The sequence below is a fragment of the Colias croceus genome, chromosome 17 (assembly GCF_905220415.1).
Source record: "Colias croceus chromosome 17, ilColCroc2.1".
NCBI classification, from domain to species: Eukaryota; Metazoa; Arthropoda; class Insecta; order Lepidoptera; family Pieridae; genus Colias; species Colias croceus.
The window spans coordinates 2,069,903-2,086,872 of NC_059553.1; the positions used below are offsets into that span (position 1 = coordinate 2,069,903).

Genomic DNA, 16,970 nt, shown 5'->3' on the forward strand with positions numbered 1-16,970 from the left:
TACTTATTGTTTTGTTTTAGTATTTAATTAATTCAAATGGATATAAAAATAGAGAAAAATCATTAAAACTTATGAAATAGTACAAGGAAATAGATTTTATAAGCTTCTCTTCTTAGTTAATTTTGGGACAATAGTTTTCTTATGGACCATCAGTAATCTGCCATCATGTGACGATCCCATATACCCTGATACCATTATTCCATAATTTTTACTTCTTTTTCGATGTGTTCTTCCTGTTTCTCACAGAAATTCCGCAGATTTACTGGATATCTATCCAGGAGACTGTGGGCAAAGTGTAGCTTTATGCTCGTATTTGCTCATAAAATAATGAAGTTTTTTAAACAACTGTTGTGCAATTTCTTTATAATTTGGTGTTTTAAATTAATCTTAAATTAATTAATACTATATCTCTCCATAATTTACATTCAGCATCAGTTATTAAATTTTGTTAAATTTTCATTTTTTATCAATTGTCGACACGCCCGTCCTGTAGGGCCATCGGGTATTCTTCTTATACTTCTAGATTCCCTCAAAGGCCTAAATTTTCATATTTATTAATTATTCCTAATGAATTTGCTTTGTCTAATTCTATTAATAAAAACATCAAGGGAATTTCGTATACCTATCCACTTTGCTGACCAAGTGCTACTGGGTTTCTTTAACTCAATACAAACCGAACATTGTTGTTCATAAAAATGTTTTTTTACAGAAACCATTTATCATTCTGATATTCTACAGTCAGTTTTATAGAATAGGGTTCTGTCTGAGCGAATAAATGTGCAGAAAACGTAATTCACCTAAAAATAAACACTTGTCAGTAACCCGTACTCTGAAGGGCCGTAAGAAATTTTTATATATGAAAATCCAAATTAAAAAAAAACTAGAGCCAATTAAATAATTTTAATGATTACATTCGCAAACTGGGTACTTGAAATATATAAATCTGTAGAAATATCCAGGGCAACAAAAAAAAATTGTTTTTTTGTTGAGCTGTGTTACCTACCGGCCATGAAAAGAGCTAACTTTACTAAAAAAAGTCACCGTGGTTTGCAAATTTGAACAAAAAAGTTTTGTAAACAGAATATAGCCTATGTAGTTAGGAGTCTTTCTCACAAAAAAAAACAAAGGTTAAAATAAAATAATTTATTAACAAAACAACTTCTCATTTACACTAATACTATATTTATACTACATTTAATTATTCTTTAATTCTACGTCTTCTTGGTGGGCAAAAATAACGCCATTATACAATTACCTGAAAAAAAATAATAATTTTAGAATGTAAAAACTACAATTTACATTTAGAATCTAACTCTGATTTTATTATGGAAACAGTATACAAAAATATCACCTACATTTCCATAGAAGCTTTTATAATAAGGCTACAAGCTAACATAATTTTTATTTTAGTCATTGCGTAGGTACCTCTGAAGTACCGACATACTGGTACAAATGACCCAATAATTTCTGTCAGTATCTCCCGGCCTAAGTGGATAATATTTTATTAGAAACATCCCACAAGATGGATGGGTGACATCTCTTGATCGATTTTCATTTCACAGAGATAGTTTAATGGTCTTCTGCGTACTGTCTCTTTTGGATAATCCCCTCTGGGAACGAAATTGATCGTCCAAATAGATACGTACGTCAAATAATTTCTATGTATATTTATAATTAATTTTTGTCCGCACGTGCTGTATAAAATGGTAATTCATGAATATGATGGTCTTCAGCAGTTATTGTGCATAAGCCCACAAAGTATTCTGAGTTGATACAACCAATCTTTCCGTACCGGAGGAAAAGCCGCGGTACAAAGCTAGTCTATAATAATAATTATTATAAAGATAGTCTCACCTAACATAATTGCAGATAAAGTGAAGAATGGTATCACACACCCCAAGTCCAACAGAATTGGGAACGTTACGTTACCAACCAACGTTCCCATACGACCAGCCGTCATAATTAGACCCATTGCGAGCGACCTGAAATAATTATTATTAAATACGTAATTCATCATTCAGTCCATGCTACATCTGTTTACTGTGCTCTTTCTGAGCAAAAGTATAATAGATGAGAATGTTAGTGTCAGTTTTGTGGGACCTAATTTGTAGACTTGGTGGAATGAAATTTTTGGCAGACAGGTATGATTAGTTCTTGTTAGAACTTTCTTTAGGTAAATTAGATATAAGTCTACTTAAAAATAATTATCATACCAAAATCATTCAGGTATGTGATGATTACATCACAAACCTGAATGATAATATAAGTTTTATGTCGTAAAAACTTCAAGGTAATTTTCTAACGAAATTATTAAATTAAACATTGATAAATCATCCGCATACGAAATTTCACCGACACTAAGTATTTAACTATTAATTAAACGAAGTTATATACAAATATTCATAGCAAGTTTACTAGTACTAAACTTTGTACCAACCTATAACTAGTTGGGAATAGTTCCAGGACCATAGCCTGCGTCAAACTCAACATAGTCTGCGCGGTAGACACGTCAGTTGAAAATAACGAGACCAATAGAATCTTAGACACGGTCCATCTCAGGGCAATCGTACAGCCCACAGATAATAAGCCGCAGACGAGGAATAGGTTCTTCTTGCCGACCTTATTCACTAGGATGCTCGTGATGATAAATGGTACTAGACAGATACAACCTAATATGACTGTGTTTAGATATGTTTCGTCTCCGCTCCGTACCTGCAATTTGTAACGATTAATAAGGACAAAGCTTTGCAATTATAAATTGGTTGAAATTAAATGAACGTTAGTTAGTAACTTATAATATTATGTCGTGTAGTAAAATGTAGATAACGCAAACTTTGTATAGTTTAGCATTGGTAAATTGGTATTTTGTCACACTAAGTCTATATCAGTTGTTATAAATGGTATTTTATTTTTGAACATTGATTTCCGCCCGCGGCTTCGCTCGCTTTTTCAAAGGAAAACCTGCATAGTTCCCGTTCCCGTGGGATTTCCGGGATAAACCTACCTATGTGTTAATCCAAGTTACCCTCTATATGTGTGCTAAATTTCATTGAAATCGTTCAGTAGTATTTGCGTGAAAGAGTTACAAACACACACACACATCCTCACAAACTATCGCATTTATAATACAAGTAGGACTATTAAGATATCTTCTCCAATATTTAAGTGAACTCTTTAATAAACTACGTATAAACTAAGCTCAAATTTCTAGCTAAATCGGTTTGGCTTTGTCAAAATCGATCCTTAAAAGCTTCAGATAAGAGAATAAAGCCATGATACCGATAAAATGAACCAAATTGAAACCTGAGGCTACAGATCGGTTCTACTTTAAGAATATGAAAGATCTAACATTTTTGCTACATTCGCTCTATTTTCAAATATAGCAAACACATTAAAGTGTAGAATTTCTACTAGAGGTCTTATCTATAAACAGCTTGAGATATCTGATGCAAATAATATTTCAAAATGGTCAAGCAAATGTTTGCAAGCAATTTTCACTCAAGCATGTTAATTGTCTTTTTCAATGAAGATCTGCATGTCATATTTAATTAGTTCGACTTAGAGTTTTCGTTCGTTTGCGTTAAATTGCTTTTTTAAAACATTTGATTGCAAAATATTAATTTGTCACTCATTGGATATTTTCAAATTATCTGTTTTTAGGTTGTAATTAATGATCGTTTTTGTTTTATGTTTTGAGAAGCATACATACCGGCAAACACACATCATCATCTCTTGCAGTGTTAACTTTAATTCTAAGATCATGGGTATATGCGTCTAACATGACACAAAAATCCTCAGTCCCATTCTGTCTGTAGTTCTCCACTATTGTAGAAAGTTGTGGAAACCACAGCCGAAGTACGTTGTATCTGGAAACAAGATATTGTTTCTTAGGAATCATATCTAATAAGAAACAATTAGGATTAGCTGTTGCTGTGTTGAGCTTGAAATTAATGGAATTACATTAGTGTACCAACCAAGACACAAATATTGCAGTGTTTATTTTGAAGTGTCAGAAGTGAAACTTCTTGAGGCGCGTAAGAGTAAAAGTTCAAGGCCCCGACATGGCAATACCGTCACGCCATGGAGTACGGTGATGATTTTTGTATCTTTGAATCATGTCAAAGAAGTTTGACTTCTGACACGAGTGCTCGGCCCACATAACAATGCTTTATTCATATTATAAGCAATAAGTGCAAAGTTCCCTAAATATATAAAAGTAGGTACTATTTTCATAACAATCGAAAACTGGGTAAGTTTAACTCACTGCGTCATTGTGAAGTAGTTTATAAAACAGAAGAGCAATAGATACAACAACAAAGGCCGTCGAAACAGCGGTTTGATATTCTCGAAGCCAGCCGATAGTTGGCTCTTATGTTCGCCTTCCGGAGTCTCAACTATAGCCTGTTTCATTTCGTCTTTCCATAAGTTCACATACTGTAAATAAAGTAGGAATTATTATTTATTTTTGGTATTTTGGCACAATCATATTATCGATAGTCGATTAAATTTTTCTGATCATGTATGTTAACTCTGTTTGTATGTTGGTCTATCCGTCTCTGTTTCACGCCTAAAAGGCCGGCAACACATTTGCAGTGACTCTTATATCGTGAAAGCTAATGGACGGCGGGCATCACTTTCCACCAGGTGACTTATCTGCTCGTTGGTCTGTTTAGTTATAAAAATCCACAGAACTAATTTAGATGAAATTTGGTTAAGAGATAGTTTGAGAATCAAGAAAGTATACTTATGAAAGGTTTTAATCCCACTTCAACGGGAACTACACGGGTTTTTCTTTGACTACGCGAGCAAAACCGCGGGCGGATATCTAGCTTCTGATAAGTGAAATGAGCTATTGCTAAATTTAAAATTGATGGTATTTCTCAAAAATTTATTATGGTAATTTATTTGTAAGTTCATTGAATTTGAAGCACGATATAATATTTTCTTTGAAATCATGCGTTTCATTCGAATGCAACTAAATAATATGAAATACCTATATAATTTCGTATTTTATTTTTGAGTTGGGAAGTTAAAAATATTTAATTACGGTACAAAAATTCCAACAAATTCCAATTCTTGTACGAAGGAATTTCGGTCGATCAATGTATCGAAAATCACAAATTAAAATAGATTCAATTTCTTAAAACTTTCAAACCTTCTTCACAACTTTAATCTTCAAAACTGTAATCTTGTAACCAAAATTTCGCGAATGTTTAAATGAACTACAAATCTTGTCTATACCTTAAAAGTTTCCGCTGGTTTTCCCGTGTTTTCTTTGTACACTCGAATTAAAACATCTCTCGCTTCATTGTATTTGTGCTGTGTTACATAAAACTTAGGGCTTTCAGGTAAAAACATGTACAGGATGCTCGCACAGAGGGACCAGACTGACATTATCAGGAGATAGTAGTTCCATGTATTGAGGACTGAAAACATAACGAACAACAAACATAAATTTTGTTTACAATACTGTTATTAAATACTAGGTAGTTCTTGAAGATGATGCAACGAAACCGTTTGTGGATTTAATAATAAAAATCGAAACAATATATAGGTATAGGTAAATAAAAACGGAACAAGTGAATTGTGTGTTTCTTTTAAAATATCTAAACTCTGTAATGCAGTTCTATTAAATATTAAATAAAAATTATAAAATACTGTTTTCTTGTAAAAAAATATGTATAATATTATGTAAGAAGTTGTGAAATTGCTTTGCTGTCTTTGAATTTAAAGAAACTAAACATAATTAATGTTTATCGGATTGTATTAGGTTTTTTTTGTTAGAAATGTTCCAATTTTTAACTAGAACTACATATTAAGAATATCATCACGTCTTCTATAAACTATGCGATACCGCATTATTCATAAAAGTTTGCGATATCAAATTACACCTTTAAAAAGTTACTCTAGAACTTCTGTAGAAAAGTTGGATGTTAAAGACTATAGTATACTAAAAGTATGTTATTTATTTTCTCTTATATTAAAACTATTCATGCATAACTTGTTTTATAAACCAAGTAAATAAATCAAAATACATAACATCCATATCCATTTCAATAAAAGAAGAAAGAGCCAGATACTAAATCCTTATAGAAACGAAAAAACACCAAATTATTCACTACATTTCCTTTAGCACTTATTTCTTTTACAGAAACGAAATATCAAAATGTTCACTATTCTATACTATTTCCTTGAACATAGTCCAGTATAAAACGGTCCACTTACCTATATACCCATTGAACAGCACATCCCTCCAATCGCACCTGAGAATTGCCCAGGAAATTAAAGCGACAGAAATCTGTCCAATAGCCACAAAGGACGATTGGACCAGCATCACTCGATCCCTGATTCCGCTGTGGCATAGCTCAGAGGTTAGCGCCAAGAATGGACTGAATGAAGTCGCAAATCTGTTTGGATAACGTGTTTATGACTTAGGATAATGTTATCAGATATTTTGTGGTATTTAACATGAGTATAATAAATTTTTACTTGTATATTGATATTTTTTTTATCCCAACGTTTCGAACACTTTGCAGTGATCGTCACGAAAATTAAATTGTGAAGCGTTGAGATAAAAATTAAATGAATAAATCGTGTTTAAAATCCGTTAGTCTTTAATTTCTTAATGTTAACAGATGTTATTATAATTCTCGATTCGTAATCGAGAATTAAAATACACGTAAATTTTTTAAAGTAAGATTAAATAGCAAATGATTTAAACTTAAAACACACGTCGGTTTGTAAAAGTCAGTTTAAATAACAAAATATATAAAAAAAACTCTACAATACTACTCACAACAATCCCTCGAAGAATTTCGACGTGACTAATATGTAATATTTTTGGCTCAAACCAGAAATAACGGTAAAAAAGAATATACCTAGAAAGCCACAAACAATAAACCGCTTTCTGCCGTATGTATCTGTTAAAAACCCTGCTAATGATGATGACAGTATCATTCCTGAAATAAATAAAAACTCATATAAATAAAAATGACAGAGAGACAGAATTTACATGAGATTTTAGAGTTAGTTCTTATACCCGATGATTCAAATGTTGTTTTATTTTATTTCTGAAACATTATTAATGAAACTATATCCCTTAACAATATTTTTTTAATTAACCTAATTATACTTTACAAACTATATTTTGTAGTGAAGATGTGGGGTAAGAGGCAGATGCATTTTACATCTGTTTAACTGATCGATTTTCTTTAGGGACAAGTAGGTGATTAGCCTTCTTTGTCCTACCAGACCGAGACATTTTTTTTCTTCGTCTCCACCGGGAATCGAACCCAGGACCCCTCGGTGCTATGCTCACGCGTCAACCACTGTACCAAGGAGGCGGTTACAAACTATACAGTAAATTGAATTGAAAAATAAACAAATAAATTATTTGCAAAAAAGGTAGAGTAATCTAGTGTTTTATTAATAACTCTGTGCCTCCAGTGAATAAGGGAATAACTCAAAAACAGCACTTTTCAGGAGAGACAAAAAACTATATATCAACACTAAATCTTTATAGCTTCAAATTTTTAAGCTTGTATGGGTAAGATATGATGTTAGACTTTAGTTTTACATATGAACAGATATTGTAACAACCCCATAAATATACTTTTTTCGTGTTTTTTTGTAGTTGTGCCCTTATGAACGAGTACTTCATGGAATAACTCAATGTATTCATATAAGGTTTTTTTTGCTCTTTGCAATATAACAACTTATGCCCTAATGCACCATGTTCATAGTCGCATAACACGACTTAAATTATTGCCAGTTTTGGTTTTATAGAAATGATGCGACTTATTATGCTTGAAATTTGTGTACTTTATGACTCAATTGAGGCCTTTTAGTGGAACAACCATGCATGTAGTTTGAAAAACGAATAAAATCAACGGATTTTTTATCGTTATTAGATATAATAAAAACAAAACAACATGTAGGTGTTTATGCATTTAACCCTAGAAGTCCAATCTACGTAAATTTAATGTACACCGCGGCGAAATAACTTTGTCTTTTCTATATTTACCATCGAATCGCTTCGAAATCCAGAAACAACTCATTAGCCGTCGAGACCTAGCAGTACATAGTTGGCTCTTCCCGGTAAATTCCGCTATTTTGTAGTAAAGAGGATGTTGTACGTCATTTTGACGTATAATTGGGCTTTTCGTAACTTTTACGATTGTTTAAAAAAATATTTTGTGTTGATTTATTTGAATATTTTTATTCCAAGTCACGTTTTACATGATATAGTATTATCTAATATATAAAAATCAATGCCACTTTTCGTTGTAATTCCATAACTCGAGAACGGCTGAACCGATTTCGAAAATTGTTTTTTTATTATATTCCTTGAAGTACGAGGATGGTTCTTATGTAGAGAAAACGTAAACATGTACCACGGGCGAAGCCGGGGCGGACCGCTAGTATACTATATATTGAGTATAAAATAGGATCCAGAAAACTTTAACACTAGGACGAAAAACCTTCAATTTTAGTAAATGACGATTATTGTCCTCCGCTGGATTTGGACTCCAAGCAAGAGGATTGGGTGGCTGAAGATGTTGTCCGGAGAAAAACCGAATATATCATGGTGGTTATACATTGAGGATACAAGCACTATTAAGAGATAAGAGAAGCTCGAAAACCATATTCCTGTAAGTATGTTCAGTTACCTTACAGGGAAAGTTATAGGTGGTCAGTGGCAATATTTTACGGCATGATATGGAATTTTAACAATTTCTATATCTTATAATATCAAAATAATATAGATAAATAAAGAAAAAACAATGAGCTGCAAAGATTTTATGAAAAAATTAAGCACAGATTTGAAGGTGCCTTGGATGCAAATACGACTTGAAGAGACTCTACGTGACAATATCCAAATTTTTTCAAAATATATGGTACCAGAGTATCCATAATATGTTTACGATAATGCAGGACCAAAATAGTTTCGATATTGCGGATTTTTTTCCTATAAAAAGGCAAATTACAGTGGCTAAAACGCTATATGAGAGAGAACACAATATTCATAATTTGTCAAGACTGGTTATAAATTTTTTTTTCTATGCGTCTATAATTATAGTATTATTGTAGTTAGATTAAATAAAAAAAAAGATTAAAAACTAGTTATTTTTTATAAAACTTACCCAAATATAAGAAGAAAATATTAAAAGTTTAACATTTTTGTTGGCTTTTTTTAGATGATTCAATTATCGTTCTGTATTTATATAAACAAGGAGTATAATATTAGCACTTAATGTGTTAATTAAAACTGTATTTTTAATAGATACTATTGCAAAAAATAGTTAATTTCCATAGAAATATTATTAGTATCCCAAGTTAACTGATAAATAAAAAAAGATTGAAAAATATTATTAAGCAAAAAGGAATAGTGTCCGTTGTTTCCGTGCAGTATTCAAATAGACCAATAGTAACACGGCATTAATGCAAAACTGTCTCATGTCGTCACTTGAACCAATGACACTAAGAGTTGTTCTTTCATGCTCATGTTAGAAAAATGACACAACTGCGTTTATACTAAAATAGTGTTAGCACGGATGGAACAAAATGAATTAAGTCTTTATTCAAAAAGTATAACTACACATATTATGTCTTTGTGTTCGTGGGTTATTTTGACTCGAGACGAATAGTTCCTTTGCGATTGCCTAAAATGATGGATAAGGTAACCTAAACCGTTTATCACACCCTACTTATACCGTTTGGGTCATTCGAAAAACTGGGTTAGGATGCAGCTTGAGATATGACCTTTTGATATGTTGTGTATTTTGACGAGCTGAATCCAATGGTGCAATAAAAACCAAAGGGAATAACTCGTCTTACTCCCTTATTCACTGGAGGCACAGAACTGTTCTATCAACGTTCAAAACATTAAATATTCACAATAAATGAATAAGATAAATTTTTATATCCAACAAACATATAACAAATAAATGAATTTGAATAGAAACCGTTTAAAACTGGACAGAGAAGAGTGAATAAAATTCATTTCAGAACTTTGAGTTAGATTTTTTTATTGTATCAATTTGCCTCCAATTTGCCTGCAGGAAACAATTTTATAGACACGAAGTCAACGTTACGTGCTATTTTTTAATCTGTGATATACCTACCTATCTGAAAAAGATCTGCAATATTTTTTTTTAACAAAAAACCGCCTTCAACCTGGTACAGATTTAAAATTTCGTCAGAATTTCGATGGGACCACAGGGCAGAAACAACTTTCAAATAAAACAATGAATTATCATAATCGCTTCACCCAGTCAATAGATCTGAGGTAACAAATTAAAAACAACTTTTTCTTTCAACTAGACTTTCTTCGGTAGTGCTTTTGAATCTTCAAAATATATAACTATATATTTCAGTATCTACAAGGTAGAGTCGGCAAGAAACTCTGTAGTTATAAATTGTAAATTTTACATTACAATTTTTCAGTTTATAATCAACTAGTGGTCCGCCCCGGCTTCGCCCGTGGTACTTATTTCGCAATAAAAGGTAGCCTATGTCCTTTCTCGGGTATCAAAATATCTCCATACCAAATTTCATGCAAATTGGTTCAGTAGTTTAGGCGTGATTGAGTAACAGACAGACAGACAGACAGAGTTACATTCGCATTTATAATATTAGTATGGATTGAACAAAAATATTAAACGAAATTAAAACGAATTTAAATACTCATAGGCAAATATTTTTCCAGTAGTTTACTCTATAGAGTGTGTCATAGAAATATACATACAACCACTCGAAAAACTTAACCCTCTTTCTGAGAACGTCAGTTGATAAATGCAAGGATTTATACTAATATTATAAAGAGGAAAACTTTGTTTGTTTGTTTGATTGATTGTAATGAATAGGCTCATAAACTACTGGACCGATTTTGATGAAATTTGGCACAGACAATCTTTAGACCCTGAGAAAGAACATAGGCTACTTTTTATTGCAAAATATGTAGCGTATACAAATTAAATTAACTCAAGAGGAAATGTAACCGCTTCTAGTTTTAAAGTATTTAAGAAATTATTATAATCTAAAGGCATTTAATATTAGGTCAATGAAAATTTTAATATCACCCCTTTATCGTATAGAAACTTTGTGTCTTATAAAGTTGGATAAACTGCTAGAGTATTTTCATTTATCACGTTTTATGAACGACTTATCATTTTAATACTTTACTTAACTTTAATATAGAAAATATTAATATATTATCTATGGTAATATTATAGGTACGTATATTATCTGTGATATTATATTAAATTATCAGGAAGGGACATTTTAATGAGAATGTTTCAAAAATCTATGGTTATAATAATTTTAAGAATAAAGACGCAATTTTACGTGGCTATACTAAACTACCATAATTGGACCACCTTGGTTAACGCTCGAGCGTAGTCCTGAGTTCGATTCACGGTGGACAAAAAAATTTACGGTCTGGCAGGACACAGAAGGGCGAAGGCTTATCACCTTTTTGTCCGTAGAGAAAATCGATCAGTGGAACAGATGTTTAATGCCCCATTACCCACTAGGGGACATGTATCTTCACTTACTTATACACTTAAAAAATTTATTTTCAACTAGAGCGATTACTAAACAGACTTATTAGTCTGTCCATATTGGAGTCTGAAAAATTAATTGTGCAATAAATTGCGACTTGAGTAGGTACATAATATTTAATTTCTGAGATAAGTCGATGTTTTCATAACACCCATTTAGAATTATAAAAATATCTTTTGCGTATGTTTTATCTAACATCTGCAATAAATACGCAATCGTCTAAAGTCGCACTATCTAGGACTAATACAGTTTTTCTTTATTTAACGTTTCTTATCTCGATAAAATTTATTTTCATGAAGACGTAACTAAAGTGAGTAATAAGGTAATATAGATCAAAATCTCTGTTGTTGTACTATATAGACGTCTATAATATTATTTATATATTTTATTCTGAAAACTCAATCGAATGAATTAATTCCCTTTTATGATTTCGTTTCAGCATTCAATAATCTATATATATATAAAACTCAAAGGTGACTGATATAGTGATCTATCAACGCACAGCCCAAACCACAGGACGTATCGGGCTGAAATTTGGCATGCAGGTAGATGTCATAACGTAGGCGTCCCCTAAGAAAGGATTTTGATCAATTCTGCCCCCAAAGGGATAAAATAGGGGATGAAAAATTATTACCATGAAAATTTTTCTTTTCCACGCAGGCGAAGCTGCGGGCAAAAGCTAGTATGAAATAAGCGTTAGAAACTACAACTTACATATCATATTAATATAGTGCACTCATAGTTTAATATTCTCTTCCTTTAAAATGTATTGGCAATACTTACCAACATACGGTATTGCATTCAACACTCCTTTTTGCAACAAGCTCATATTCAAGTCACATTCAGCTATGGGCAGTATATAAGGCGTGCTGATGGACACAACTAGTCCACAAGTATATCCTACATACGCAGATAGTAGAAGCTTTATGTGAAACCGGCCGAAACCGCATTCTTTTAACGCTAGATTGACTTCTTGCATCGCTGTGGGGATAGTGTGTTCGGGCTCATCTTGGGCTGAAAGTAAATCCTCACTTAGGTATATTATCCTAATATTAACTATCCTATCTTGATCTTTATATGTTATAAATGCAATAATGTGTTTTCTATATTGTCTTTCACGTAGCAAATGAGGTATTTTATGGTAGATTTTTGTGTCTGTATTCTGTATTAACACAAGTATGGTAGGTACACATTATGTTACTAAAGAAAGTGTGAATAAACCTAAATAAAATTTCATAGTATATTCTGACCGTTTGAGCTTTTTTATATCACTTTTACCGTAAGGCGATTTAAAAAAAGGTGCTTATGTTATGACATACTTAGATATAAATATACGAACAGCATTTTTTAAACAATCATTAGATTAGATAATGAATGAATCTTACTATTGACTTAAACTGAAAAGTCGGTATAAATAGATTAGAATATTCGTGAGAAATCAGCTGATTTGATAAAATTTTGCAAATATTATAATATTAGTGTCTTTATGAACTTGAAAATTATGATATATACTGAGTATACAGGGTGTAATCGTTAAGTGTGCACAAGCGATTATTCCGTAACTATTGCAGATACCAAAAAACTTTAAACTGATATCGAAAGTACTTAACCTAATGAGTAAAATGGCCATAATAAATTTTTAAAAATAAAACGAGAAATATCCAAAAATGTTACATTAAACGCTCCCATACATTTTATTTCCCATACATTTTGTATTCATAGCAGATTTTCGAAGTGATGTCCTCATTGTGAAATACAATGAGGAGCTCTATTTACAGTTTCTAAATGAACTTCCCTTCAAATTTGCGAAGTAATTAAAGCAGAAAACCAAAAAAAGAAAGAAAAAGCTAAAATCTTTGTTGGTTCTTAAATGTACTAGGTTGATCCAAAAGTAATGATAATTGGGTATTTCCTGTGCACATAAAAATATAAAACAAATGTTTTTTGCTTGCTCATGTATTCACTAAGTAATCACAAAAAAATCATATCACCAGGCCACGTTTCCAATTATTTACATTAATTTGAATGTGAACCGTGCGTGCCAGAATGTTTCCCGACGAAAAGAAGAAACAACGATTCGACATGTAGAGGGTAAATTTCTAAATTTTTAATGATATCAGGATAATTTTTTGTCACGTTTTGTGATCATGGACGTTACCCGAGTTCACCATGTTTATGCTGAAACCAAAAAAACAATCAATGTCCTGGATGCGAGCTTCCAAAGTGACGATGAAGAAATTCAAAGTGAAAATCAGTAGGTTAGATTAAAGCGGTAGTTTTTTGGGACGCTGAAGAAATAATTATGGTGGAATATTTTAAAAAGGTAGCCACTTTATTGGGCTCTTACTAAACAGACCAAATTAAAAGATTGCGGTAGGTTAGTAAGGAAAAGAGACATGGCAAACTGCGGACCTGAACGCTGTTTCACCAAGACAACGCACCAGATCACAAAGCGTCAGTTGCGATGGCTGCCATTCAAAAATCGGCATTCCAAATGCTTGAACACCTACCCTATTTTTTAGATCTAGCTCCTATTTACTTTTATCTCTTTCCTCGGCACAAGAAACACTTTCTTAGCAATAAATTATTTTAAGACGACAGCGAAGTGATGGCCGCGTGGAGGGGTTTTTGTGGATGAAGTCAAAGTTTTTTTTTTTAAGTTTAGGAAAAAAAATATTGAAGTATATTTTCTAGTTAGAAGACTACCTAGAGAACTACATAATTATTATAACTGTAATGACCTTGTTTAATATTGATTATCATTACTTTTGGATCAACCCATGAACATGGGATATTCGTATCTCATACTAAATGTATGGGAGGGTTTAAAGTTAATTTTTTAGATATTTCTCGTTTTATTTTTAAAAATTTATTATGGCCATTTTACTCATTAGGTTAAATACTTTCGATATCAGTTTAAAGTTTTTTGATATCTGTAATAGTTACGGAATAATCGCCTGTGCACACTTAACGATTACACCCTGTATACTATATCTGCTCTTTTACATGAAAACTTATTATCTTTTTAATGAATTTCTCTAAAAAAATTCATTGGTGAAAGAAGACTTGAAACTAAAAAAGAACTTATTATCTGTACTATACGAAAATGAAACCTCAAAATTTCTGCGACTTAGCACTTACTATGTCTCCGTGTCACTTACGTGTCTAAAAGTAACTCTAGACGCGTTTAGTGTCTAAAGTAGGCCAAGCCTGTATCTAAGACAATAGTCACTACTCGTCATACACGATTTTGCGGTAATTGCTCATTCGGAACATATTTTTTTTATCTTTTTTTATTTAGGGTTTTTTGTCCTAAAGGACGATGACAATCCCATCGTACCTTGTACAAATATATAACACTTAACAAACTATATTAACTATATTTTAAATTTAAAGTTGAATAGCATTGCAAACGGTTCACTATTTTCATAAAAAAGAAGCAATAGGAGACAAAAAGTAAGATAGAATAGAAAAAAAATTATGTAAGTGATTTGAGTTAAGTTGGTATGATTCTTAAGTGATAATAAGCGTATTTTATCAATAAAAAACTGAATAGAATTATAAAATGTCAGTAAAATAATAAGACAGTAAATAATAAATCCAACACTCCTTCCACATTACTGCTTATTAGACAATTAAACTGAAACTTTTTTGGATTTTAAAATATCTGATATAATTTATGATATTTTATGATGATAAGATGTACCAGAAAAAACTCAACCTCAGTAATCTAAAGATAACAGAAAAACGATTATCTAAATTAAACTGAAGTCAACCAACTTTACATAATCTGTGGTTCCAAGACAAACGAAAACATCAATTATATTGTCGTCCTAAATAATTAATGCTGAAATAAATGTGTTTGATTCCATCGTAAGACGTCTTTTGATTATATTAATAGCCTAATTAAAAATGGCCATTGAATTTAATAAAATCCTAAATTAATTTGAAATTGTTATGAAAAGTATAAATAAAAACAATACATACAACTACGACCAAGAACTTGTAAGTCTACTTCACTCATTTTCACTTGTATTTATTAAAATAATGCACAAAAATAACACTTAGACATTGTAGCTGATAAAAGTAGAATGCTACTGTACTAAATGTTTCAAATTATTTATATCTTTCCAGCCTTGGCGTAAGAAAACTATTTTATCTTGAGCTATCAAAGTCTATAACAAACCTCCTTTCTCATATTATGTTAGTCTGATACAGGAAGTTCAAGATAAATTGGTTAATAAATGTTTCACTAAGATAATTTCATATAACCTGAGCAAATTATTGTGGTGTAATACATTGAAATGTCTTACGACACTTGTTAGAATTAAAAATAGTGTTAGCTTAAACAATAACAATCTACAAGATACTTATAAACTTTACACGAATAATTAGTTTCGAGGATCAATTTGAGGAAGTTATAATTTGTTCAGTGGCTGCTTAAGGGCTCTAGATAGGTCAAAGGTCGTCAGAATTCTGCCACTTCAGACCATAGTTTAAACTATTGTTGGGTTTAGCATTGTTTTATCTTTATAACTTAAGGAATGTAAATTATAAAATTATATATTTCCTACATTCTAGAATGTATTCAATATAATATTACTCCTGCACCTAACATGGATACGAAATACTAGTCAAAATTATCCGTCAATGATTCATTTTTTTGGTGATTTTGCACTTAACAGTAAGGTGAATAATAAAAAAACTGTGACTTGACAAAAATTTACTTTAATAATCTTATTGTTAACAATTTATAAAAAGTATCATCTTCATTTTAAAAATAACGCCAAGGAAGTAATTACCTGAAACAAAATAGAATTCAATATCTTAAAGAAACGTATAGGAAAGAAATCGTGGGAAATCAAAAATAAACAAAAAATACCAAATACCAACAAATATGAAAAAAATATGTACAAGTTCATAGGCAATCTTCTACGGACACATAGCCTCTTATAACATTACTCAATATAATCGTTATAAATACTTACCAAATAAAAGGGATGCTAAAGAAAATAGTGGTACAACACATCCAATGTTGAGCAATATTGGAAACATGACATTCCCAAATAAGGTCCCAGTGCGACCCGACATCATAATGAAACTCATTGCTAGCGACCTGCAAATTAATATTGCTTTACTTAAGGTGTAATACATACGGCGTTCCACAGGGGTCTTTAATGGTCCAATGTTATTTATATTTTATACAATTAATTAACCTTTACAATTAATATTTAATAACATTAATATGCCCATATATGCTGTTTTTAACCTTATAATAATATAACGGGGATGTAAAAAGCGTTGGAAACATAACATAGTTATTGTGAATAGTAAATAGGAAAAAACAACATATCAAAATAATTTACAAAAGTAGCAATCAAATGTATCCATAACAAGTGATAACTGCG

General features: G+C 31.4%; 1 protein-coding gene across 1 annotated transcript; it reads right to left on the minus strand.

Annotated features, from left to right (window-relative positions):
- Positions 1–1,128: 1,128 nt before the first annotated feature.
- On the minus strand, positions 1,129–15,653 carry LOC123699126 (arabinose-proton symporter-like). The gene is made up of 10 exons (XM_045646003.1): positions 15,550–15,653; positions 12,346–12,576; positions 6,797–6,959; positions 6,226–6,407; positions 5,242–5,426; positions 4,265–4,434; positions 3,710–3,866; positions 2,438–2,712; positions 1,855–1,982; positions 1,129–1,255 (listed from the first exon to the last, which is right to left on the minus strand). The coding sequence occupies exons 1-10, from the start codon at positions 15,584–15,586 to the stop codon at positions 1,212–1,214; spliced, it is 1,572 nt and encodes a 523-aa protein (XP_045501959.1). The 5' UTR covers positions 15,587–15,653; the 3' UTR covers positions 1,129–1,211.
- Positions 15,654–16,970: the final 1,317 nt, after the last annotated feature.

What these genes read in the sequence shown, in the direction of transcription:
- LOC123699126 (XM_045646003.1), bottom strand. Translation starts at nt 15,586, where the DNA reads ATGAGTGAAGTAGACTTACAAGTTCTTGGTCGTAGTT. An exon ending in AAATTCTTCGAGGGATTGTT is followed by an intron (nt 6,408 to 6,796) that starts GTGAGTAGTATT and finishes TTATCCAAACAG; the next exon opens with ATTTGCGACTTCATTCAGTC. An exon ending in ATGATGATGTGTGTTTGCCG is followed by an intron (nt 2,713 to 3,709) that starts GTATGTATGCTT and finishes TACAAATTGCAG; the next exon opens with GTACGGAGCGGAGACGAAAC.